This window comes from Emydura macquarii, unplaced genomic scaffold, assembly GCF_026122565.2.
Source record: "Emydura macquarii macquarii isolate MOO-44397 ecotype Brisbane River unplaced genomic scaffold, CSIRO-AGI_Emac_v2 contig_71, whole genome shotgun sequence".
Lineage (NCBI taxonomy): Eukaryota > Metazoa > Chordata > Testudines > Chelidae > Emydura > Emydura macquarii.
The window spans coordinates 1,056,075-1,080,765 of record NW_027130208.1 but is presented as its reverse complement, the minus strand read 5'-3'; the positions used below and the strand labels follow the sequence as shown (position 1 = coordinate 1,080,765).

The 24,691-nt window shown below is 47.6% G+C and overlaps 1 protein-coding gene across 5 annotated transcripts in view; it reads right to left on the bottom strand.

Moving 5' to 3' along the window:
• The window catches only part of QRICH1 (glutamine rich 1), a 40,503-nt gene extending 16,747 nt beyond the window's left edge, over positions 1-23,756 (bottom strand). Inside the window, exons 1-3 of one of the 5 annotated variants that reach the window (XM_067540962.1) lie at positions 23,739-23,756; positions 12,957-13,286; positions 317-1,324 (exon numbers count right to left, since the gene is read on the bottom strand). In XM_067540962.1, the coding sequence (XP_067397063.1) occupies positions 317-1,324; positions 12,957-13,265 (1,317 nt within the window). In that variant the 5' untranslated portion in view covers positions 13,266-13,286; positions 23,739-23,756. Of the gene's footprint in view, positions 1-316; positions 1,325-12,956; positions 13,287-16,323; positions 16,437-18,604; positions 18,752-20,605; positions 20,698-23,738 lie in introns of those variants that run through there. The other 4 variants (XM_067540944.1, XM_067540970.1, XM_067540951.1 and 1 more) reach the window with 4 other exon arrangements.
• Positions 23,757-24,691: the final 935 nt, after the last annotated feature.

Genomic DNA, 24,691 nt, shown 5'->3' with positions numbered 1-24,691 from the left:
ATTAAGAATATCTGCTGTTAAAAAACTCGTTACAAGCATACTGCCTCATTTACACTAGAGATCAGAACAGCGGTTTCACTTCCTGATTCTTGCCCCTGTAATCATGCCCCTGTCCAAAATGACAGGCATGACACACAAATGCACAGTTAGAGACTGGTCACATGCTCAGTGTCATGACCAGATTATTGGAATGCAGACTCCTGTAATAGCGAGAAGGACCCTATGAAGCACAGGATACGTGAGACGGCATCTTTCTCCCCCCACCTCAACAGGTCATTAATGCAAGGGCAGGCACAAGAGAAGCAGTTTTACTTACGGAACAAGTCACCTGTAGCTGCTGCCCCTGCTCTTGGGGTGAAGGCTGCTGCTGCTGCTGCGGGTCCCATATGTGCACTGTCGGGGCTGTATTCTGGTATGTCCCTGCCACGGCCTGCACTGCCACTGGAATGTGGATGTTGCCATTCATGAACTGTGCTGGAAAGAGGGAGTTCGCCAGAGTCTGCACCACTTCCTCATGTGAGTTTTTCACTACCGATGCACCTCCCACCATCTTATCCTTGTCATCCTCCAGCTTCACAGCAGCCAGTGTCGTTGGTGAGCCGCTGACGTGGACAGCATTGTAGGCCTCCTGCGGGATGGCGATGTGGGTTATGTTTTGTTGCTGAAGGTCACCACGTGGCTGAGCTGAGTAAACAGGGATGGTCCAAGTCTCTCCAGTGGGGCTAGTAATGGTCCCAGTGGCACTGTATAGGTGGGCACTGTCCACGGTTAGTAAGTCCGGCCTTAAGGATACGTAGCTCTGCTGCTGGCCTTGAGGAATGGCCAGCACCGTGGCAACTGGCTGCCCTGAAATAGCGTAGGATACAGTAATAGGCATATCTACTTTGCGCTTCTTCACTGGCTGAAGCACACTGGCAGTGCTGATCCGCCGTTCGCCTTCCCGTGGCGAGCCCTGCTGAGACGGCGGAGGTGACAGTGCCCCCACGGTCTGGATCTGGATCTGCTGGCCACCAGCAATGGCCTGTCCCGACACAAGCTGGGCCTGGATCTGCTGGTGCTGTATGTGCTCCTCCTGTATCTCAGTGGCCTGGATCTGCTGGGCAGTCTGCACATGCTGCACCTGGATTTGAGCTGCTTGTAGCTGAGATGGGCTGGGGCTCTGAAGAGACTGACTCTGTATTGTCTGGGAGGCCTGCTGCTGTGCCTGCCCTTGGATCTGAACTTGGACCTGTATTGGCTGCTCTGAGGCTTGGTGGACAGTGAGCTGAGGAGAGAGCTGCTGGGCAGAAACCTGTTGAGGGGACTGCTGGACCTGGACTTGCACCTGAAACAGCAAGAATTCAACAGTTAGTGCTCAGACGCAAGAACTCCAGTGCAACGGTGAGGCCGTGAACAGACAATACGGTCTATATTCTACCGCTCTCAGACGTGCTCAGTTTTGTATTCGTTTATTATACTAATTCTGCTCAACAAGATCCTAGAGGTGGTATAGGAAGAGAGAGCTTTGAGCTCTGATAGAAGCATCCTGCCTATCTGACAAAGGGAAGGGAGGGTGAATGCTGGATTTCCTCTGTACAATTCATTGTACTTCTCAACTGAAGTTACACAAACTATCACACACCACTTCCCAGATAACTCCAGTCTATGAAACAGACACCAGGCACTCTAGGAAGTTGAAGAGCACCTTCTGAATTGTTAGCATTGGTCGGATATGCACCATTAGAAATCCAGCCCACCTCGTAGCAGGTCAGCATGAGGTCATGCCTGATACAAATACACTAAATCATAATTCTAGTATGAACATTCTTTAATATTCACTTTGTTACAAAATACAGAAGTTTGACTAACAAATCTCTCCAGCTGCAGGGTGCTGCAAGAATAAGGCAATAGGTTTCATTTCCCACTAAGTACCCCAAAATCATCATGTCACTTCACATAATGGCACTAACCAAAGTAAATGGAGATAAATCTCGTATAGGAGGAGCAGTAGTGTAGTGTTAATATATAGAAACCGAGGTCTACTTACCTAACCTTGGGATTAACAGTAGCACTAAATGAATGGGTACCACATTGGAAGGAATTGCAGACTTAGAACACATTGCAGTTTAAATGAAAGATACTACTAGTTTTAAAAAAAAAAAAAAAATTCAGAAAGCCATTTTTAACCTAGGTTATCCTTGCCACTATCAGAACTGGAGGATTTTGAGAGTTTAGTTAGCTTTTCACCACTTCTGTTTACTTTTTCCACTGAACTCTGCTTAGACAAGAACATACTCAATTCCCCTTTCAGGTTCACAAGCATTTACAAAACACACTGCATAGTCTGAGTTTGTAATAATTTAAGAGAAGGTTTACATCAAAAGAACAAACTTGATTTTTAGCTTAGGAAAAAAATAATTCTACCTTCCTCTGTCTCCTAGAGTTATGGAGCCAAAACTACCCAAGGTCTCACTTTAAGGTTCACCTGTGCATTACCCCTTGTTGAGGAGAAGCAACTTCACACAGACACATTGATGACATTTCATTTCATCATAGTATCTGGAAGAAACCCAAAAGGGTCCAGGCTAACTCCTCTTCTACCAGTATCACCAGAGAGTCAGTCTCAGGACCAACAGGAATCTAGGATTCCATTACTCTGATTTTAACAGCTCTAAATACTCTTCCTGGCCTGTCACTGGCCCTGTTAGATACTCAGATTAGAAACTATAAGGAGAGTTAAGTACAAGAACAGGTTACCAAGGGAGGTTGTGGAATCTTGATCGTTGGAGATTTTTAAGAACAGGTTAGACAAACATGGTGTCCAGGATGATCTAGGTATACTTGGTTCCCCTCTTGTGAGGCAGATAGCCTGGATGACCTCAAGGCCCTTCCAGCTCTACATTTCTATGAAGCTATGTCGCCCCCATCTTCAAATCCCTGTACCAGCTCCCACTGCGTCAAATTAAAGCTTGTCTTCAGCTTCAAGGTCCTTCACAACTCTTTCCCTCCATATGCACCCGCACCCATTGCTCTGCCAACTACACCAGCCTTGAATTGTCCATTTCTCTGCTTCTTCCATAAACATCTCCATGATTCTTCCCCTGAGTAAGGGGCTACATGGAATCCTCACATGAATTCATCTGCAAGGTCACTGCCTCTCTTCCCCCAAGTCCCACTTCTATGATGTTTGGTTGTCTGATTTCTTCTAATGATGGCCATGGGAACACACTGGGTCAGAAGTAGCAAGTTTATTTTAAAGCTTTGGTAATCTGGAGCTATCTGGGACCAAGAGAGAAACTATGTAACTTCATGATCTCATTTTCCTTAACCTTGTCCTTCCCTCTTATTTACCTCACTTATCAAGATTCAAAATTATAATGTAAGCTCTCTGAGGCATGGACTTCCATTTGCAAAACCAGGCCCTAGCACTGACTGGGGACTTTGGATGCTATCACAATACACCCCACATAAATCACAAACAAACAGTGTTTCCTACCCAAAATACCCATTCCCCAAGGTCTTATTAAAAATGTTTCAAGGATTCATTTGCAATCTGTTAAGAGTTGCCAAGGAAAAGCGAGGTAGGCAAGGATGCATCATTCACAGAACCAATTTTTGTAAGTCACTTCCTGTTGAGCAAGAGCTGATTCTACTCCTAGGAAGCACAACAAACTAAGCATTCCTGCTGCAGGGCTAGAGCAGCGTGCAACATACTGTAATGCAGATAATGTGGGTTTGATATAATTTCCTACAAGGTAACAAGAAACATTTGACCTCTTGCCAAAAACAACTTAAAAAAGCTGCATCAATGATCTGACCAGGCTTTAGCTTCAGTGAGTGAGGATCAAGGCTTGAGACAACATACTACTTCAAGAGCTAAAGCCCAACCTCAATGCACCAGCATGTCTTGTAAAGCTGTTCCTGTGTTTGTGCAGCCATTGTCCCAGATGTCCAGAGATGTAGACCCAAGAAGAAGGTAAGATAACACAGGTAAAGAATCTCACTTAACAGTTGAGCTGCCTATTCTTTACAACTTCTCCAGAGTCAAAGGAAACCTTCAACCTACCTTACCTGTCACCAACTTGACTTAATCTGAACTGAGATAGTTCCTCCCTCAGCAAGTAAAGGAACACTGAAGCTATTCCTGCTGTGCTCTCCTGTCACCATTACCCCCACTCTCTCCAGTAATAAATCTTTCCTATTTTCTCCTTCCAAGAGCATTGTAGCAACCTACTCCCCACTAGCATAACCTACACTACTCCTTAAGTCAACCAGAAGGGGTTGCTAGATAGCAACGCTAGGCACATACTTCAAAGCATTCTCAAACCCCTCCCAGCCCAGGATCCAAACTTGCTAGGTTGGCCTCTCAGCTTTGAAACAATCACGAGCTGTGAAGAAGCCAACATATTAGGGAAAAAAGGATGAAGTGGTGCTTTCTGCACAGGACCAATGAATTCTGTAGCTGACTTTAGAAAGAGAAATGCTTAAGCCTCTGCCAGTCTGCAGGCTAAGCCCAGTGTAGAAACACTGTCTGCTTTAGTATTCAGGGAGGTGCTATAAGACTCTAAAAGGAACAGCAGTTTCCATACCAGGAGATCCCAGCATACTGTCACTATTGGCCAGGGGACATTTGAGGCCCCCTGGCACCAAAGGGCTAACTAAAGTAAGTTTATTGACCAAAATTATCTATAAGTAAGTTCTAGCAAGCACTAGCTGGCACATGACTCCACAAGCCAAGTCAGACTTCTACCAGGACAAGAGCGGCAGAGCAAAGCTAGCGTTCTAGGAAGCAGAAATGATGTTTTCTGCAGGCTTCCTGAGAATCTTCACCACTATCGTCAAGATTCTTTCATACCATGCTCACTATCAGATTGTGTATGGGGGTGAAAGTGGCTTTCACATAACAGGGCATAGAAAACGCAGGATATAGTTCTTCAGAAACAGTCCTAAATCACTGTAAGTCAAATACTAGAATTGTTAAATTTACAATTTTAAATTATGTCATGGGCACCGAGAGATGCACCTATGGAAAGATGCTCCTTTTAGCATGAGTGTAAGTCTAAATTAAAGAGATCTCTGAAGCACGGAGAGTTAGACTAAAGCTCTAGTCTAAGCAGTGTTTAAGCAGCAGGAAATACACAGGATGATATACAACTGCTTTATGGAAAATACTTTATTATCTATTGCAAAGTGAAGCAAGCTCTGGGGGAACAAGTTCTATGAGGAGTATATACATCAGCCTGTCAAAATTTAACTGCCAATCCTGCAATCTCACACTTAGTTCTGAAAGTCAAGCTGGGTTTTCCCCTGCTCAGCATCATAAAAGATTCTGAAGACCAAATTCTGCCTTCAGTTCAACTGTGCAAAACCAGTGCCTTCAAATTCCACAGGTAAGCCTGATAAAATTTAATGATTCTGTTGATATCTGAACAAGATAAAAATCTAGCTCCCTCTCCCAAAGCTGCTATGGTTATTTTTGACACTGAAGTCAGTAGATCTGATTCAGAATATAAGCAGGGAACATATCTGCTGAATAAGAAGGTGCCATTTTTACAGTACTGTTCTAACCAAAACCATAGTTTCAAAGCTTTGGGAACGATCCAAAGACACAGGATTTTAACTTATTAGGACACACCTCAAAAAGCAGACTGAACTATTCTGCAGATATTCAGGTAGGAAAAAGCAACAGTCACAGAATATAAGTAGTGAAAGGAGGACTGTATTCCTTACAGATTCTTTTCTAGAATCATGCACTTCTGTAGCAACAAGATTAAGTCTTTCCAGCTTCTTTCTCCACCTCCCATCCCCCTGATTCTTACTGTTTCCCTATAATGGGTCTGAAATTGTGGAACAAGGTGTGTCTTCAGCGAAGGAGAAGAAGACTGAAGGAGAGTGGACAAAAGTAAAACCACAAGTAAGGAAATGTGCCATAAGAACAGCATACATTGCTTCTCAGTTGATGCAGGGGCCTAACCTTTTACTACATAATTATATCTCAGCAGGTCCCTTCGCAGAAACAACATGAGCAAGTGACCCTCAGTCTCCAGAGGTCAGTAACTGAATAACCCACTTTTTTAAGCCATAGAATTGAAACCAAAGGAGTCTCCATCTTAAACCTGGAACATCGTCATTTCACACCACCATTCTGCCATTGATATGGGCTGTCACAAGAGCAGCAAAAAACTCTCCTGCTATTATTCTGTGTTCCGGGCTCCTCTATATCACAGGCCACCAACAGCACTCACACTAAACCCAACAGCTGAAATGAGACCAAAAGTATTCCAGCCCACAGGAGCTTAGACTATTCTGTTCCACAGGCAGAGGCTAGGAAGGACCAAGGTGCACCAGTGCTCAAGGCCCTGGCAATAGCAGGGCAATGATTACATGAGATATACCCACATAATCCTGGCAAGTGACCCACACCCACGCACTGCAAAGGAAGGGGATGTGGATTTAGAACACTTTTAAACTGTAGCTTCCACTTAGGGGATGTAGATTTTCCCTCAAGCTCACCATTCTAGAGCACACCCTGTCATGTTTTCAGTTGCTCTCTATCTCCTGTCTCTACAGTAGAGGGGAAGAGAGAGGGTCACAGTACGGCTTTGTGGACAAGATTTGTAAACAAGTCACTGTTAACAAGCCCCTTTCTCCTTCATGACATCACCTCTACAGACCCCCACTGTTGAGACCAGCTACCAGTGAACTCCAGGAAGAAATGGGTTGAGGAGTCCTAGCTGGGCAGGACTGAAGCACTGCCCTCCCAAAGCCACTTGATCACTAAGAGAGGATAGCAACTTGTGAGTTGTGAACCTAACTGCATACAGCTGAAGTTTTCTAGGACTGCTAAGGGTATACTGTGAATTCAGACCACTTACACGCTAGGTGAATGAGACCTATGACACCATGGCATAGGAAATCAACTAGTTCATAACAGGACTAGATGCATAATTTTATCCTCTTAAGACAGTCTCAGATAGACAGCTTGACCATTACATTTTTATCTAATGGCCACAGACTTGACAGAATTCTACATGGTAACTGATCACTCACTTCCTCAGGATGACGGTGAGCATTTGAAGAGACGAAGCAGTAATATAAACAGATGAAGATCTGACACAAATTGCAGTGTAAGTTTAGGATGAAGCTCAAGCGTCACTTGTTTGTGGAATACAGTAGCAAGTCAGTTGGTCATCAGAGCACAGGGCTCAACGAGTAGTGATCAATGGCTCCATGTCTAGCTGGCAGCCGGTCACAAGCGGAGTGCCCCAGGGGTCGGTCCTGGGGCCGGTTTTGTTCAACATCTTCATTAATGATCTGGAGGATGGGGTAGATTGCACCCTCAGCAAGTTTGCAGATGACACTAAGCTAGGGGGAGTTGTAGATATCCTGGAGGGCTGGGATAAGATACAGAGTGACCTAGACAAATTGGAGGATTGGGCCAAAAGAAATCTGATGAGGTTCAACAAGGACAAGTGCAGAGTCCTCCATTCAGGACGGAAGAATCCCATGCACAGCTACAGACTGGGGACCGACGAGCTAGGCAGCAGCTCTGCAGAAAAGGACCTGGGGGTTACAGTGGATAAGAAGCTGGATAGGAGTCAGCAGTGTGCCCTGGTTGCCAAGAAGGCTAATAGCATATTGGGCTGCATTAGTAGGAGCCAGCAGATCACGGGAAGTGATCATTCCCCTCTATTCGGCATTGGTGAGGCCGCATTTGGAGTAGTGTGTCCAGTTTTCGGCCCCCCACTACAAAAAGGATGTGGAGAAGTTGGAGAGAGTCCAGTGGAGGGCAACAAAAATGATTAGGGGGCTGGAGCACAAGACTTATGAGGAGAGGCTGAAGGAACTAGGCTTGTTCAGTCTACAGAAGAGAAGAATGAGGGGGATTTGATAGCAGCCTTTAACTACCTGAAAGGGGGTTCCAGGGAGGATGGAGTTAGGCTGTTCTCAGTGGTGGCAGATGACAGAACAAGGAGCAACGGTCTCAAGTTGCAGAGGGAGGAGGGGGGAGCAAGAAACAGGATCAAAACCTCTGCCTTAAGCAAACTTTTTATAACAGTTTCATTTGGCAGCCTAATACCTTCTGCACTTTAACAAAACTGTCTTGAAATCCACCACAGGTAAGCACAAGACAGCCTGACCTAGAAAGTCAGCAAGTATGACGGGAGGTCTGGATGAACTACCTTCCTGTTTTCCTGGGATAGGAGAGGACAAAAGAAAAACAGATGATCTCTGTACAGGACTTTCAGACCCAGGTCTGCTTTTGCTCAAGCAAGTGCCACGAAAATAATTTTGGCTCTGTTCTGTCAGATCTTCCTCAGCATTCTGGGGAAGAAAGGAAATAGAGGAAAAGCGGGAAAAGGGATCCTATTTCCCTAAGCATAAATGAAAGACGACAGACATTATGGGTCCCCTACTTGCTATCACAACTCACAGCAAACAAGTCTACATGAGATGAGCCACACCCAGACAACTCAGGCTACTGGCTAAAGTTTTGTCTGATTCTGGCAGATATGAAGAGTGAGGGGGTTGTTCCAAGTGCACCTTTCCCACAGAGGGATCACCTCCTGACACAAAGGCTACTAAGATCCCTGGTGTCAGTTCACGTGGTGCACTGTAACCATGTTGTCTGACATTATGCACTGATTGCCTGCAAACGTGTAGGAGAAAATCAAAACGAGCCACATGGATCTTGGCTCTAGCAAATGTATATGGAGCCTCAAATTCTCACGGCCTCCAGATACCAAAAATAGTCAGATCCCAGGTATATTCCTGGACCCAGAGTAAGAACTGAGTCTATCATTAGCTGAGCAACAGGCTGACAGATCAGCTCCTTCTAGAGAACTATTATGCCTAAGCTGTGAAAACTTAGCTTGTACAACTGATTCAAATACCCCCGTCAGGGTCACATGCAGAGCTTGAAAAGGAATAAGAAAGGTGCAGGATGCCATCAGTTCTAACACCTGTAAAAAATCTCCCTAGGCCTTCTGTTCTGAACTGACTAGCTTCACTGCCAGGAGGAAAACTTGGAACCTGTCCTGAGGTAGGAACACTAAAACCCTTACAGAAACTAGAGTGACCCCTCTGAAGCTGACAAGGTGGGACCAACGTAGATTTCCTCTGTTTGCTCTCACACAGAGATTGAAAAGGATGCAAGACTCCCAGGGCCTGACCTACCCCTGTTGCAAGGCTGTGCTCTTACTAGTCTGTTGTCCAAACATGAATAAGCTGCGGATCCTGATGCTGCACAACAGCTGCAGGCACCATCAAGCATATGAACATTCTGGGGTCTGCTGCCAACCCAAAGGGAAGCATCTTGTATTGCCCACCAGGAACCAAAGATGCTGCCTGCCTGTGCTTTTTCAGGAAGTGGAGGCAGGCATTTCAAAGTAAAAAGGCCCCAGACCAACCCCATAGATAGTTCTTACACACAATGTCCCTTAGAGAAATCAGACAGAATTTAATTTTCATTAGATATTTGATCAACTTGCTGAGGTCCTGTACAGAGCACCAGTCACCATTTATTATGGGGATCAGGAAACACTAGGAACAAAGCCTTTTCTCTGGTGAGACTCTGGCAGTCACAGAAACGATGCCACTCTCAACAGGGCCAAGAGCAGTTTCTTCTGAAAAGGAAGGGGATCAGGGATTTGAAGAAATTTTTTAACCAGAGAGCATTCAAGGATCTCCAGGGCACGGCAGTCTGAAGAAATAGCTCATCATCCCTGAAGAGTCTGGCACTAATGGTTCTCAAAGGGAGGGATAGAATAGGAATAAGGAACTGAATCTTACCACTGATTTTGGTTCTTCCCACACATTCTCAAACCTGCTGCTTCAACACAGCCCACCTGTTGCTGAGACAGCCAAGGATTAAAACCTTTGTTTGCTCTGAGGAGGAAAGTGCTTCCCAGGCTATCCCTCTGCTAGTAGGCAAACCCAAAGCAGTTTAAAGAGGATTTCATGGAGATACTTGACCCAACCCCAAGCGATCTGGCTATGAATCTTGTGGCCTTTATTTCTCAAAAACTTCATGTGCCTCAGAATTGGAAGTCAGTCAGTTTCTTTAAGAGGAAAAAAGACCTGAACTTTGCCACCAAGATGATGAGACTCACAACCATGGTATGTGACTTGGCAACTGTGTTGGGATGTGTAAGAGGACCTTAGAAAATGCTTAATGGTCTCAGAGCTGCCTTAAAGATTTCAAGACACTCCTGATTTTTGTCCTCTGGGATGAGCTGGGCCCATGTAGTTATCCTGGACTATAAAGCGCTATTCTGGGCCATAACAGCTGTTGGAGACTCTTAATATCACTGCTGGAGGGGAATAAGCTGTTCTGACAGATGTACCCATTTTGGGGGGCTCCTTTTCCCAGAAGTAAATATCACTGCTCAGCTTGTAGCCAAAGTCAGAAGTGATGCTGAGGTAGGAAGCTGGAAGAATAATTCAAATACTGCTGTTTGGACCCAACAGAAAGAATGCAGTTCTCTAGAAATCAAGGCAGTAGAAAGGTTGTGTTTCCAGAAGATTTTTCTTGATAGGACTACTTTCGCCTGGAGTTACAAGATGTTGGCATGTGTCTTTCTGGGCAAAGCTGCCAAAGGAATCCCCAGAGCTATAGCTGTTTGGCCATGGTGTCACTCAGCACACAGAAGGAAGGTGCGAAGACAACACCTGAGGAGGAAGAACAAAGGAGCCAGGAGTGACTCCACATAGAATTACAATGGTTTTGAGTGTTTACGTTCCCTCCACCAAAGCCTTGGAAAGTGTTGATTATTGGTGCTTTGGCCAGACTGAACCAGTGGGCACTCTTCTGTTGTATCTGGGTCAGCTGGATCAGGCATAAGACAATCCTCTCCATCCTGGGACCACCAAGATCTTGGGAAGCCATTATCATGGTATCTGGCTAGAGTCAATAACAGGATCCTTGCTGAAGCCCCTCTTTCCTTCCACACTAGATCAGTGCTTTCCAAAAGACCATAACAGGGATTTTCCTTGACCCCAGCTTCAGGCCTTGGAAACACTTTCAAGGGTTCCCTATAGGACATTTTTACAAGAGAATGGCCCCTTTTAGCCTGAAACGTGCACTGAGGTGTTGCAGTAAAGGAGGCACTTGTCTCCAGGGAGTCCATTTTAGGAAAGGTCTCCTAAACTCACAAGTTACCAGCTTTCTGCAGGAACGCAGTCCACAGTATAGCCCTGGTGACCCAGGGACCTCTTGATGCCAGCTGACAGAAGGCACTGAGGGGGATGAATGAGGTTTTACAGGGATCCTCTGGGTTACTTACATGCATAATAATTCACCAGAGGGTGGCATGTAAGGTCTCTACTGAGAGCCACTAGCTTACTGGTGACCATAGTCATTGCGAGAGGTATATACAGGTAATATTAAGAAGTTAATTTTCAGTACAGAAACATGTTCTTAAGGTATGCAAGTCACCAAATGGTGATAAATTTGCTCCTGTCAGGTAGAAGGAACGAGACACTCATCTCTCTCTGGCTGATCACGTGTGTATTGTCTGCTTCATAGTAGTGACCTAGCTACAGTCTGAACCAAATACTAATCGAGATTGTTAAGTCAAATACAAAAGCTCACGGGAAAAAAGCTAGCGGGGGGAACCTGCTTACTAGGAGAGAGAATGGATTGTAGGGAGTATACCTTTGGGCGCAAAGAGACACCCTCCATCCCTCACGGAAGAGATGAGCTGTCACCGTGTTTTATCTCATGAAAGGAAGGTCATGGCCAGCCTGGCTGGAAAACACTGCAAAGACGGGTGAGCTAATTCATTAGACAAGACAGCAGTATGTTGTTAACTAAGCCTAGGCTCTAGAAGGCATGTTATGATTTTATTTTACATGTAACCATTTGTTTCCAATACTTTGACTTGCTACTTCTTGAATCTCTATACTTAATTCAACAAACTTTCACTTGTTTTCACTATAAACATATCCACGTGCTGTGTGTTAAACAAAACGCAGACCTGAAGGGAAACTGGTAAGCTGGTGTGTACTTTTTTTGGGAGCAGTGGGTCTGAATTCAGTGAGTGTCTGGTGGACCAGGGGCTTGTCACTCCAGGGGGATGCTTGGAGGGCTCCAGGGTTGGCGTGTGCCTACTGCTAATCTGTGGAGAGGGTGTGGGGCCTGGGTAGGTTTGGAGGAGAGTGCTTGTTTACCCTGTGGCAGGTGGAGGGGTTGGGGAGCTGATCTCCGGCGGGCACAGAGAAGGCTTCCTCATGCTAAGGACAGGCGCTAGTGAGGTACATCACAACCCTGGTTACCCCAGGAAAACGGCACTGTCAGAGAAGTCTTTGCAGACATCACAACCTGGGGCTGAATGTCCATCCCCAAAGGCCTAAATAAAACTTTTCAGGCCCATAAGAAGCACAGAAAATAGCAGGACAAGGAGAATACCTGTTACTCTTCTTACACGGATCTTACCAGCTTGGGCAAGGCACGAGGTGACCCAAAACCAGCAAAACTTCAGAACAACCCAAGAACTACAACAATTAAGCCAAAATGATCAGGTGTAGATATCTGAACTATTTTATGAAAACAACAGAAAAATGAGAGGTTGTTTCCATGACCATTCCAGCAAGCAGAGAGAAATCAACAGGCCATTAGAGGGGACGGGGTATTTATAGCTAGTTCCTATGAAGTGTAGGGCTTGAGGGAGTTGCACACACACCAAAACTGCCAGTTATTTCTCAGAAAGTTTATACCATCTCATTGCTAGGCATGCAACTCCTCTAACAGTGGGGCTCTGTGGAGGCAATGTCATGGGAGACATTAACTACCAAAACTCTTATATGAAAAAAAATCATTCTGATCCATGGAAAACTAGGTGTCCACAGACTCTAGTGTTTAAATTATTCCTGCTTTTTAAGTTCTGATCTGCAGGTTGCACACCCAGAATACAAACTCCTGTACCACAGACTTACAGGTTCATGCATAAAGTCAAAGAGATCATTCAAATGTTTACCTGGACCTGTTGTGGCTGCTGAACCTGTATCTGTTGCTCTTGCTGGGTTTGCTGCTGGACGCTGGTTGTAACGGGACAGGCAAGCTCAAGCAAAGATCCAGCCACCTCTGTGCTGTCCGTGTAAATGCAGTTGCCACCTTGTTGATATACCATGGTGGTGGTGGCTGTCTGCTGGAACTCCTGGAGAGCTTCAGGCCCTTTAGAAGCAAGGGAGTCCAGAAACTCCTTCATCCTGTGCTGAGGGATTGTTCGTGCTTTCACACGGATGTATTCTTCAAAGGAAATGGTGTTCTCCAGAGAATTATTCATATTGCAAGGTATTTCGGATTCCTTAAAGGAGAAAGTTAAGAGTTTAACAAATTTAATAGTCATACTGTACAAGGGTACACATGAAGCCAATGGCTAACATCTTACACAGAATGATTTCTGCATGACAAACACGGACACCCCAAAGCCATCAGAGATTAATGCTGTAGTTTTACATGCCATCTTCTGCAGCTAAGCATTTCTTTAATTAATCCCTTGTGAAGTATCACAACTGCATACCGCTACCCTTCAGGCTTACTTGTCCTGTATAAAGAGCTCTCTCCGGAGGGTTGTCTCCCACTGATGACATACTAATGCACCACTCTCAGGCCAGACCAGTCCTGAATAGACTAAATTAACCCTTATTGAGTTTTAAATTATCATTTACAACATGGAATTCTATATAATAGCAAGGACAGCTGAGGAGCCATTTCCTATGAGACTGGTTTATAGCAAGAGAGATGAAAGAGCGGAGTGTCATAAGCTATCAAGGGACATACTATTCTATAGTAACCAATGGAAAGGAGGAGACAGGGAAATAGGAAATGACAGTATTGTCACATTTACACTGGGATTAGGAATAGAATTTCAGACTTAACAGGAGAGGAGGGGACACAATGCTGGAATGGGACTGGTGCACCTGGAAAGAGGCAGTGAGGTTGAAAAAGCAGGCAACAGCAGCAGGCCTCACACTCCCATTATCAAATATGAGTAGGAAGAAATGAATATGAAGCAGCGTAAAGTGTGTGACTATAGCAGGAGGGAGGTACATGTAAGGTGGAGAAAGGAAGACAGAGCAAAAGAAACCAACAAGATGAGGGAGAAAGTAAGAGCAAAGAGGAAAAACAGAATGAGGAATCACCCAAGAACAAGATTAGCATCTGGGGTATTATATCTTCGGCACTGTGTGAATTGCTGACATATCTTGTTTAAATACAAGAAGTATTCCTATTTCACTATCACCCTTTGAGAGTGTATTCTTGTTTCTACAGCAGTAGTCAGTCCTTGTGAAGGGTATACACATTTAGGGGTAACCCGACACTACTGATGCGGTCATGAAATGCAGTGTGGAGATATGGGGTTGCAGCCACAATTACCAGGACAGGGAACTCTGTATACATAATTAGGCCTAGTCACCCAAAGGAAAAAAAGGGACACATACAGATAACACTATATATACACACACATTACGGTGATTGGTTCTACAGAAACGATAGATGAGAAAAAGGAATCACTTCTGTAGCAACTGTAGAGAAGCTGGACAACATTTCAGCATTGATTTGATCACAAAAGACTGACTACATTTGTTCAACAAGGTGGCCCAAAGTGTTATTTCTAAAGCAGTGTGTAAGCAAAAGGAGGTCTAGTAACAGACTGTCTGCACTGCTATATCTAAGTGCAATAAGGTTCTTTAACTAAGACCCTGATTCCAACTCCCAATGGGAGTTAAATCACTCCTCATTGTTGGTCTGAACCCTATTCCATACTGGTCAGGCAGAACACCACCAATGACACTTTATACATAAGGGGTTCATATCTACAAGTCACTACTAGCACCTGGGCCAGCCTCGCAGCCAAAGAGATATGGATCCCAAAGGCAGAAGATGTGTGTGAGGCAATTCTTGCAAAAGAGAGCTTATGGGACCTTAAAAATAAGGTGACATGTTTCTGCAATAGGTTCCCATGAAAAAACTTAAGTATTTATAGTGAACACATCACTATATTGTTGCGCTTACAGAGATAAAAAAGTACAAGCTTACATTGTTCACTTATTTAAGAGAAGGGTGTTAATACAGAATTGCTGCATTTGCCAGAGTGTTTTATAGCACAGCATACAGAAGCTTTCATACAACTATATGCTAATCAGAAAAAGAAAAATCTTTCACTGAAGTTACATTTTGACAAACTTTCTAACCAGCTCAACATGTGACACACAAGTAATGAAAGTATTCAATTCATTGCTGACTCAGTGACAGGCTTCCCCAGAAGCCACCAAGAACAAACTATGAAGTAGGGACTGGAAGACTCACAGTGTTAAGTTGTCCATGTTGTGTGTGTTTGGCTGGAATTTAAGCCTACTGAAGTTTGCAGAGATTTGGCCTCAGAACCTTGACTAAGATTTTCAGAAGTGAATAGTGATTTTGGGTGCCCAATTTGAGATGCATTAAACGGGCCTAACTTTCAAAAGGCAGGTGCTCAGCATTTCTAAAAAATAGAAACCCCTTTAAAACATCTCAAGGTGGTCACCCAGAAACTTATCCCCACAAAAAAAAAAAAAAAAAAAAAAAAAGTCTAGTTACTTGTGAAAAATCTTGACTCTTGTGCTGGGAGCGCTTTTCACATATACAGCTGGCTGCTTTGTGGCACAGCATTAAAAACTCCCAAAATAAAACCCACAACCCAGAAATCTAGATCTACTAGCTATAGGCAGATAAAAAATAAGGAGGGACCCACCACCACAACTACTGAGGTCTAGCAGCTTGAAAATCAAGCTTCCATCCATCACTTCCAACAGATAGGAAGTGGAACAAATGGAGGGATTTTTATCATGGTACTGTCCCTTGACCTCACCTCAGATGTTCAATCTCTCAATTAGTTTCTGACTAGTAGTCATCTGAAATCAGAAACCTACTCTTGCTTCCCCCAAACTCTGCTGGAAGGAAGCTTGCCTTTTCCTCCCCATTCCAATCCCAGAGCCTCCCGACTGCTGTTCTATTGAGCTCTTACACTGCATTTATTAGATATGTGGTATCTAAGTACCTTCAGAGTATTATCTAATATATATATTACCATAGTGCATAGGAGCTCTAGCCATGGACCAGGAAGCCATTATGTTAGTGATTGTAAAAACAGAACAAAGATGGTTCCTGCCCCAAAGAGCTTACAGTCTAAGGATAGGGGAGTCTCTGCTATTCTACCTCTCAGCGTCCTGAGAGATAGGGAAAGAGGCAGACTGGAACCTCTAGTGCTCCACTCCCATAGTCTCCTTTTTTGTTTTGTTTTTAAGTTCTCTATATAAATAAATCTCAGTTTTTCTAAGCAGCAGCTGAGTGAAACTTACCTAACCAAATTCTTGTCAATTTCAAGGTTACCTACAGAGATCTGGAACTGCAGTAGTTAAATCAGTCAGGATCTTGTTAGTTTCACTCTTCTGCTGCTTGGCAAAAGTATGAGCAACAGCAAAGGTTTTAGAGCTGGCTGTAGATTCAGGAAGGTAATATGTTTGGAAGGATTCTTTTTTTATTGTAATGAGAAGTTTAGTTTCTGTAAATTTATTTTTTAAAGACATACACCTCCCCCTTCTACCACATCCCTCAGGCATATTTACTACTTAGCATCAACAAATAGATTTTTATTTAAAAAAAAAAACAAAAAAAACAAAAAAAAACAAAACACTACAGGTTTCCACACACACACTTAATATAATTCTCTTTATACAAAGTTAGTATTGCATTCAACAGCAAAAAACAATTTTATACCAGAATGTACACAAGTTTATACTGGATATTAGCTATTAAAAGATCAGAATGGATCAGTTTATCCATTATGTATAGTCCATTTCAAATGGAAGTGAACTTGGCAGAATGCATCTTTAAACTGTTCAAGAAAGGTTGCTGCTTGGACACGGATATAATTCCTCCCTTTTCAGTTTAATAGCATTTTCCACTAAATAGGTTGCAGAACCACTAACTGTTGTATGTAACCTATCATTTAAATCAGCTTCTGTACCAGATGACTGGAGGATAGCTAATGTGATGCCAATTTTTTAAAAAGGCTCCAGAGGCGATCCTGGCAATTACAGGCCCATAAGCCTAACTTCAGTACCAGGTAAACTGGATGAAATTATAGTAAAAACCAGAATTATCAGCCACATAGGTAATACAATTTGTTGGGGGAAGAGTCAACATGGTTTCTGTAAAGGGAAATCATACTTCACCAATCTGAGAATTCTTTGAGGGGGTCAACAAGCATGTGGACAAGGGTGATCCAGAGGATATAGCGTACTCAGATTTTCAGAAAGCCTTTGACAAGGTCCCTCACCAATGGCTCTTAAGCAAAGTAAGCTGTCATGGGATAAGAGGGAAGGTCCTCTCTTGGATCAGTAACTGGTTAATAAATAGAAAACAAAGGGTAGGAATAAATGGTCAGTTTTCAGAATGGAGAGCGGTAAGTAGTGGTGTCCCCCAGGGGTCTGTACTAGGACCAGTGCTGTTCAACATATTCATAGATGATCTGGAAAAAGAGCAAAGAGTGAGGTGGAAAAATCTGCAGATGATACGAAACTACTCAAGATAATTTAAGTCCAAAGCAGACTTCAAAGAGTTACAAAGGGATCTCACAAAACTGGGTGACTGGGCAACAAAATGGCAGATGAAATTCAGTGTTGATAAATGCAAAGTAATGCACATTGAAAAACAATCCCAACTATTCATATAAAATGATGGTGTCTAAATTAGCTGCTACCTCACAAAAGAGATCTTGGAGCCGTTGTGGCTAGTTCTCTGAAAACATCCACTCAGTGTGCCGCAGCAGTCAAAAAAAAAAAAAAAAGCAAACAGAATGTTGGGAATCATTAAGAAAGGGATAGATATGATACGATATTTTCTACTGACTCTATAAATCCATGGTACACCCACATCTTGAATACTGCCTGCAGAGCTGGTCACCCCATCTCGGAAAAGATATATTGGAATTGGAAAAGATGCAGAAAAGGGCAGCTAAAACAATTAGGGCTATGGAAAAGCTTCCATATGAGGAGAGATTAATAAGACTGGGACTTCTCAGCTCGGAAAAGAGATGACTAACGGGGTATATGGTAGAGGTCTATAAAATCATGAATGGTGTGGAGAAAGTAAATAAGGAAATATTATTTACTCCTCATAACACAAACTAGATGTCACCAAATGAAATTAATAGGCAGCACGTTTTAAATGAACAAAAGGAAGTATTTCTTCACACAACACAGAGTCAACCTGTGGAACTCCTTGCGAGAGGATGTTGTGAAGGTCAAGACCGAAAAAGAAGTAGGTAAGTGCATGGAGGATAGGTCCATCAATGGCTATTAGCCAGAATAGGCAGGGATTGCTGTTTGCCAGAGGCTGGGAATGGCTGACGGGATGGTTCACTTGATGATTACCTGTTCTATTCATTCTCTCTGAAGCACCTGGCATTGGCCACTGTCAGAAGACAGGATACTGGGCTAGATGGACCATTGGTCTAACCAATTAAGGCTATTCTTATCTAAAATAGTCCAAGTTCATGAGCATATGTAGTTAGTTCACAAAGTTTAGAGACTGAAGCTACTGAAAATGTACACACAGATTTAGAGCATCTGGACTCACCAGTCACCATGTTGCATGTATTTCTGCTGCACTTGTCCTGAGTTCTTAGACTTGTAACATTCTGGAGAAGACAGAACAAAGGAGCCCTTTCCATCCCCCGTTTTCTGATTTTTTTTAAGTTAAATTTTATTTTAAAAAGAGGCTTAAGAAAATTAAATAAAAAACAAAAAGTGTATATCATATAATAATGATCACCCTTAACAGGTAGTTTAGTTTTTAATTAACTTATTGCAAGACATGCCCAATTCCTGACCAGTTTGGTTTACTTCCAGATCTTAAGAACAAGTACTAAGACAAACAGCTCTCAATGTACATCTTTTGCACAGTGCAGAATGTTTTTCTCTGAGCAGAGAACTGTGCTAGAACTTATATAACTTTTAATGGACACTGGAGTTACTGAAACTTAGAACAAAGTAGCAGCAGAAAAAAAAATATTGCAATAAGGTCCAGAGGCCTTTTCTTGCTCCTTTCTCCTCACAACTGTTCTAGGTAGAATAGAGTAACCAGGCAGAGCTGGGAAGCAATAGTCCAACTACGGCTCTCTGAGGATGTAACAAAACGGTATAAAAAACAAACACTGCTAAATGGAGAAAAGGCTGAACTCCATATACAGCTGTTACAGTGGTGGATTATACCTCTAGGTTTGTTATTTTTTTAAACCCACTGATTTTAGTTATGTAAAATATGTTTCTCTTGTTGCAGCTAATAAACACCAATGGAATTGTAAAGAGATTTGATTAGTGCTTTACTGAACCATTCATCCACTTTACAAAATATAGTAAGGTTTTGTGCAATACAGCGAAACTTTCTTGAGAGACCACTCAAGAGACTGACAAATCAGAGGCTTACTGGAGAGGTTTTCCAACAAATGAGCAGCAAGATTTACTCAATTAATTTGCAGCAGCCTCCTAGGGCAGAGGATTGCTTAGGAAGGTTGATCTCTTGAACAGTTTTCACTGCAAACAAGCAGCTATGACCCTAGCTATTTCTCTACAATAGAGATTTCCGGACCTGTACCCTGTGGACGAAGGAGCCTTCACGCTTGGCTCTTTACCAAGCTCGGAGTACCCGGGGCCTGCCGTGAAGATGTACTGGGGTCTCCGCTCGCACTTTCTTAAAAGCCAGCGCTGACCCCGTTGCCCCGGGGCAGTTCAAGGTGCCGATGCACAACTTCCCGGCCAGGGAAGTCTCGGGGGCAGCTCCCCCAGACCAAAGCAGCGGGGCGCTGGGCCAGAGCTGCCAGTCACCCCGGCGGGCCGGGCTCTGCCTGCAGCCCCTGCTGACCTGACCCTGTCCCGGCTGGGCCGTAGCACGGGGAGCACACACCGCCTGCGGTGCCGGCCGGACCGAGCCGAGCCGGGCCGGGCCCGCGGAGCCGCGGCAGCAGCAGGCCCGGCCGGCGGCGGCTACAGCTCCACGCGCAGCCACGAGCCGCCCCCGCCCCGGCAGGGAGCCATGTTCGGCGCAGCCGGGGGCAGGGCAACACCCCGCCCGCCCCCAAGGGACGGGACGGGACAATCCCGCGCCGGCCGCTCGGGGACAACCCGGGCCGGGCGCGGCCGCCACAAGATGCCCGGAGCGCGGCGGGGAGGGGGGGGGCTCCTCCCGCAGAGGAGGCGAGCGCGTGGCCGGGAGCAGCAAGCGGCCCGCCCCGCGGCTGGGACGGGGGAGGGGACACGGGGATGCACCCCGCGGGGGGGCGGGAGGGAGAGAGAGAGAAGGCGGGGGCGCGCCGCTCCCCGCGCGCGCGGGAGACCCCTGGGCCTGGCGCGCACACGCGCCACTCGGTTCCCTGCGCGCTCCCGGCAGCGCCACACAACAAACGGGCCCGCGCTGGATTCCTCGGGAACGCGCCTCCCCCGGAACCGCCGCCGCCGCCGCCTCCCCCCGCGTGAGGGGAGGCCCCGCCCGGCCCAGCCGCCGCAGCGCACCTGCCCCAGCCCGGCAAGCCCCGCTCCGCCGCGGCTCGTCGCGGCTCGGCCCCGCCCGGCCCCGCCTCACCCTGGCCCCGCCGCGCCGCCTCGCTCCGCCACCGACTCGGCCCCGACTCTTTTCCCCTCACAGCTCCCTGGGCGCCATCTTACATTCAACCCCCCGCAGCCAATCAGCGCTCAGCGCCGGCCTCGCGAGAGCGCGGCCCCCAAGTCCCGCGAGACTCCGCGCCCCGCGCCTTAAAGGGGCCGTGCCCCGCGCGGCTCAGGCTGGGCTCTGCTCCGCTCTCTCGGGGAAGGGACGGGTGCAGGGGGTGCCTGGCTCCTGGCCAACTCTCCCGGGCCCCACCGCTCCTCCCTGGCAGGGCCGGGCCGGGCCGCTTCCCTGGCTGCTGCCACCATCTGGGCCGGGCGCACGGCGCTGCACAGCTGCTCCCAACAGCTGGGCGAGCTCCGCCGCTGCTCAGCTTGCCCTCGCCTAGCGAGCCTACGACCCCGTGCTGCCTGCCCAGCCGGGCCTTGCGCCCAGGCCCCGCGCCGGGGAGCGGCAGCACGCGGGGGGGGGGGAAGTCCCAGGGGCGAGGGTGAGGCGGGCAGGGCCCTTCTTCCAGGTTGCCGCAGGCGGCACATTCCTCGGTGGCAAGGTCCGTGCTGGGCCTGTCGCCTGGGAGACTGGCCCTGCCCCCTCCCTCTCTGTAGAGGTGGGGTGCTAGGCAGTAACTACCAAGGAGCCCCAGGTGGCCTTTTGAGGCCTCCCCCCCCCCCCCACGCTCCACCACCCCCTGCACGGGGCAGGACAGATACTGGAGAAATGCAGCTGAAGTTTCACTTTCAGTCAAGGGAAATCCGGTCCTTTTAAGACTGAGCTGAACCTGCATTGTAGGAGGATGAAAGAGGAACAAAAAACAGGCCTGGGCCTTGCAAACCGCCTCCTGTGCCCTCACCGAGCTGATTTCAGGAGCAGCTGGTGTGATGCAGCCCACCAGGGAGTGTGTGAGCAAGGGCCATACAGCGGTCCTCTTGCAGCAGTTTTATTTCAGTGAAAGAAAACGCCCACTGAGAGTTTTGAGAAGTAGGAGAGCAACTGTGGCACTGATTCAGAGAAGAGGAAGGAAGGTGCTGAGCACGAGGGATGGCTAGATAACTCCCTGGAAGAGAAAAGAGGCAGAAGGTGACAGGGTCCCATGAGTAGGAGAGAAAGAACCGCTCGGGCTGCACTCAAGCAAAGGGACTAGGATCAGGAGTTGTAGAAATACAAGAGAAATGGGAAGCCCCTGTTCTATTTCCACTTGAAGCAGCCATGATCTTAGCAAGGCGTCGAGATTAACATCCAGAGCTGCTGGAGAGAAATGCCAGAACTGCTGTCTAGAATATTCCCCGCTGAGCCATGGAAGGATACATGGATTTCACCATCGCTCTGTCAATAATGGAAACAAAATATTGACAGGTCAGGGCAGGAGGATGCACCCCTGGGAGAAGCTTGCAGGTCTTTCCAAAAGCAAACATTGCTTCACTGCGCTTCAGAATGCTACTCTGGAGACGAGCATTGGGTAGTTGGTGTGACTGGGAAGTGACTTTGTCATGTCCTCTCTTCCCACTGCTGGGCTCTCACCCCCTCAGGACAAACTCTAGTGTCATGGAGCAGGAGCAACTTCCAACACACCTCAGTCACTGTGGTGGGCTTGGGAAGGCCTTGTTCCTACAGCAGCTAGGCCGAGAGGTGTTCCCCTATTATCCCTACTGTATGCTCCGCTGGGCTCCAGAGTCGAGGGACATGCAGCTGCCTGAAAGCTGTCCCTCCGTGGAGCCCTGGTGCTAGAATGCTCTCCCTTTGCTTTGTGGCTTCCGGAGCAGTAAGCAGGGCTCTGCAAGGCAGCGTGTTCCCTCCATCCTGTCTGACGCTTCATGATGCAGCGAGGTAGATAGGGTTTGTCTGGACAGAGTGGAGAAGGATAATCACGTAGAGGGATTTGATTGGTCCAAGTATCTTAACTCCTCCATGCTTCGAAGCAGCCAGGCTGGGAGCATTGCATTAATTGCTTCATTAAAACACAGCAGCAGCCCACACTAGAGGGAGTTCAAAGACTAGTGAGTGAGACTGAGCAGGCCAGCCCTTGGGTAAGTCTTGCTAACCTACTGCAGTTACCCCAGGGATTACATTGGCCCATTCTTTAGTACCTGCTCTGCAGTTTCCATTGGTGGTGACCTGCTAACACCCTAGTGTGCCGCCTTGTGGGACCACCACGCTTGGCATCCCCTGACCTGCCTCCAGAGATCTAGGCTCCAGGGAGCTCAGCACAGCTGTTGTGGCCTTAGCAGGCCAGGAAGATGGAGTTTGGCTATGGGTACTTCTGCCTGGAGGTGGAGAACGGAGTTGTACAGGACCCTGTGCAAATCTGGAATCTCCTTATCAAGAAACAGAAGCCCTACCGGGATTCTCACAGGCAGCCCACAGTGATTAAGCCTCCTGATAGAAGAGCTACAGGCCAGCAGAGCAATTTCTGCCCCACCATCAGTCTGAGAGTTGCACACACACAGCAGCCCTACTTTGGGCTGTACGTACCGTTCCCCTGCCACGGCAAAGCCCAGTGTTGAACTTCAAAACCCCACCTCAGCAGCACAGGTCATTGGCACAGCCTACCTGGCAGTCAGAGGACAGATGTTTCGCTGGCAAAAAGGAACAGCAGGCCCTGCCCGTGGGCTAGCCCCGTGAGAGGATCTTCCAGCACTCAGTTACTATGTACAGTGGTATGAACCCCAGACTACCAGGGGAGAATGGGCCTGCCCTCCCTATGCAGCCCCCCGTGCACTCACATTCACCCCCTACACAGACCCAGTGGGGGTCAATGGAGGCTAATTGTAAGCAGCTGCGTCCAGGAGATAGTCCTGGGTAGTGAGAACACAATGTGTCACCTCCCGGTCCCAGCAGATGCAGTCACTTCATCTTCCCCAGTGCCGCTCAGATGTTCGTGGTTGCCACTGCAGTGAGATGCCCACAGAAGCAGCACAGCAGCCGTGGCTTTGTCCATGCTGGACCTGTGCAGATGCTATCGAAGGTCCTTCTATTGTCTGGGCACCTCACAACACTAACGTACTTACCCTCCTGGTCCCGTCCCTGGGAGGGCAGGCAGGTCTATCCCCCCCCTTTGACAGGTGGGAACGGAGGCCTACATCCTTCCTTTGTTTAAGAATTACCTCTTTACCTTTGAGGATCTGGACCTACGCAGCTTTCCCAGCCCCTGAGGGCTTGGCTAGAACAGGGAATTGAACCGCGAGCTAAGTCCTAGATGAGTGTGCTGCCCGGGCCGTCCAACTCCTCTACAATAGCCTCCAAGCCAGGACGGGTCCCCCAGAGATCTCCCTGCCTATTGGGAGTGACGCAGTCACCTCCTTCTCGTCTATGGGGCCAGGCTGCCTGCGCTGGCCCAGGGACGGCTCAGACGCTGCTTTCCCCCGAGCCAGCTGCTCCACAGCTCACCGGCTGTTGCTGGCGGAGGCAGGGGAGCTGCCCGTGGGGGTGAGCCCGGGGGTGACTGCTCGGAAGCACTGAGACCCTGGGATGGGGACGGGGCAGGCCGTGTGCTGCTGCTCCCTAGTCCAGGCCTGGCTGGCGGGGTGCACAGATGGAAGGGAAGGTTCCCCCGCCCCAGCAGGAGCCCAGGCGGCTCCCTGCATCTCCTGGCCCCCGCTCTGCTACTGCAGCTGGTGCAGGGGACCCACGGGGGGACGGGGGAGCCTGCACCAGCTGGCAAAGCAAACCCCTGCCGGGCTCCCTGGGGCCGGGCCGGCCCGGCTGCTTTCACATGTGCTTTCCCCATGTGCTCGCCGCCAGCCCCCCCGGCAGCCCCAACACGGCTGCTTAAGGTGGCCCGTGGTTCCCCGGTGACGCCGCAGCGGCCGCGGCGCAGGCAGCTCCCTGGCCCGCAGCCCTCGGGCCGGCAAACCCCATTGCAGCCCCCGAGCGCCGGGCCGGGCGGCCGGGCTGCGGCACGGAGGCGTCAGGCTGCCGGCGAGCCCCTGGCTCCAGCCCACCTTAAATGGGGTCTCTGGGCGCCCGCCGCGAGCGCCCCCTCCCCCGCCCCGCTGTGTGCGCGCGGCGGGGCGTTAAAGGCGCAGTAGCGCCCGCCCGCCCCCGACGGGTCGCAGGCGCCGCCTC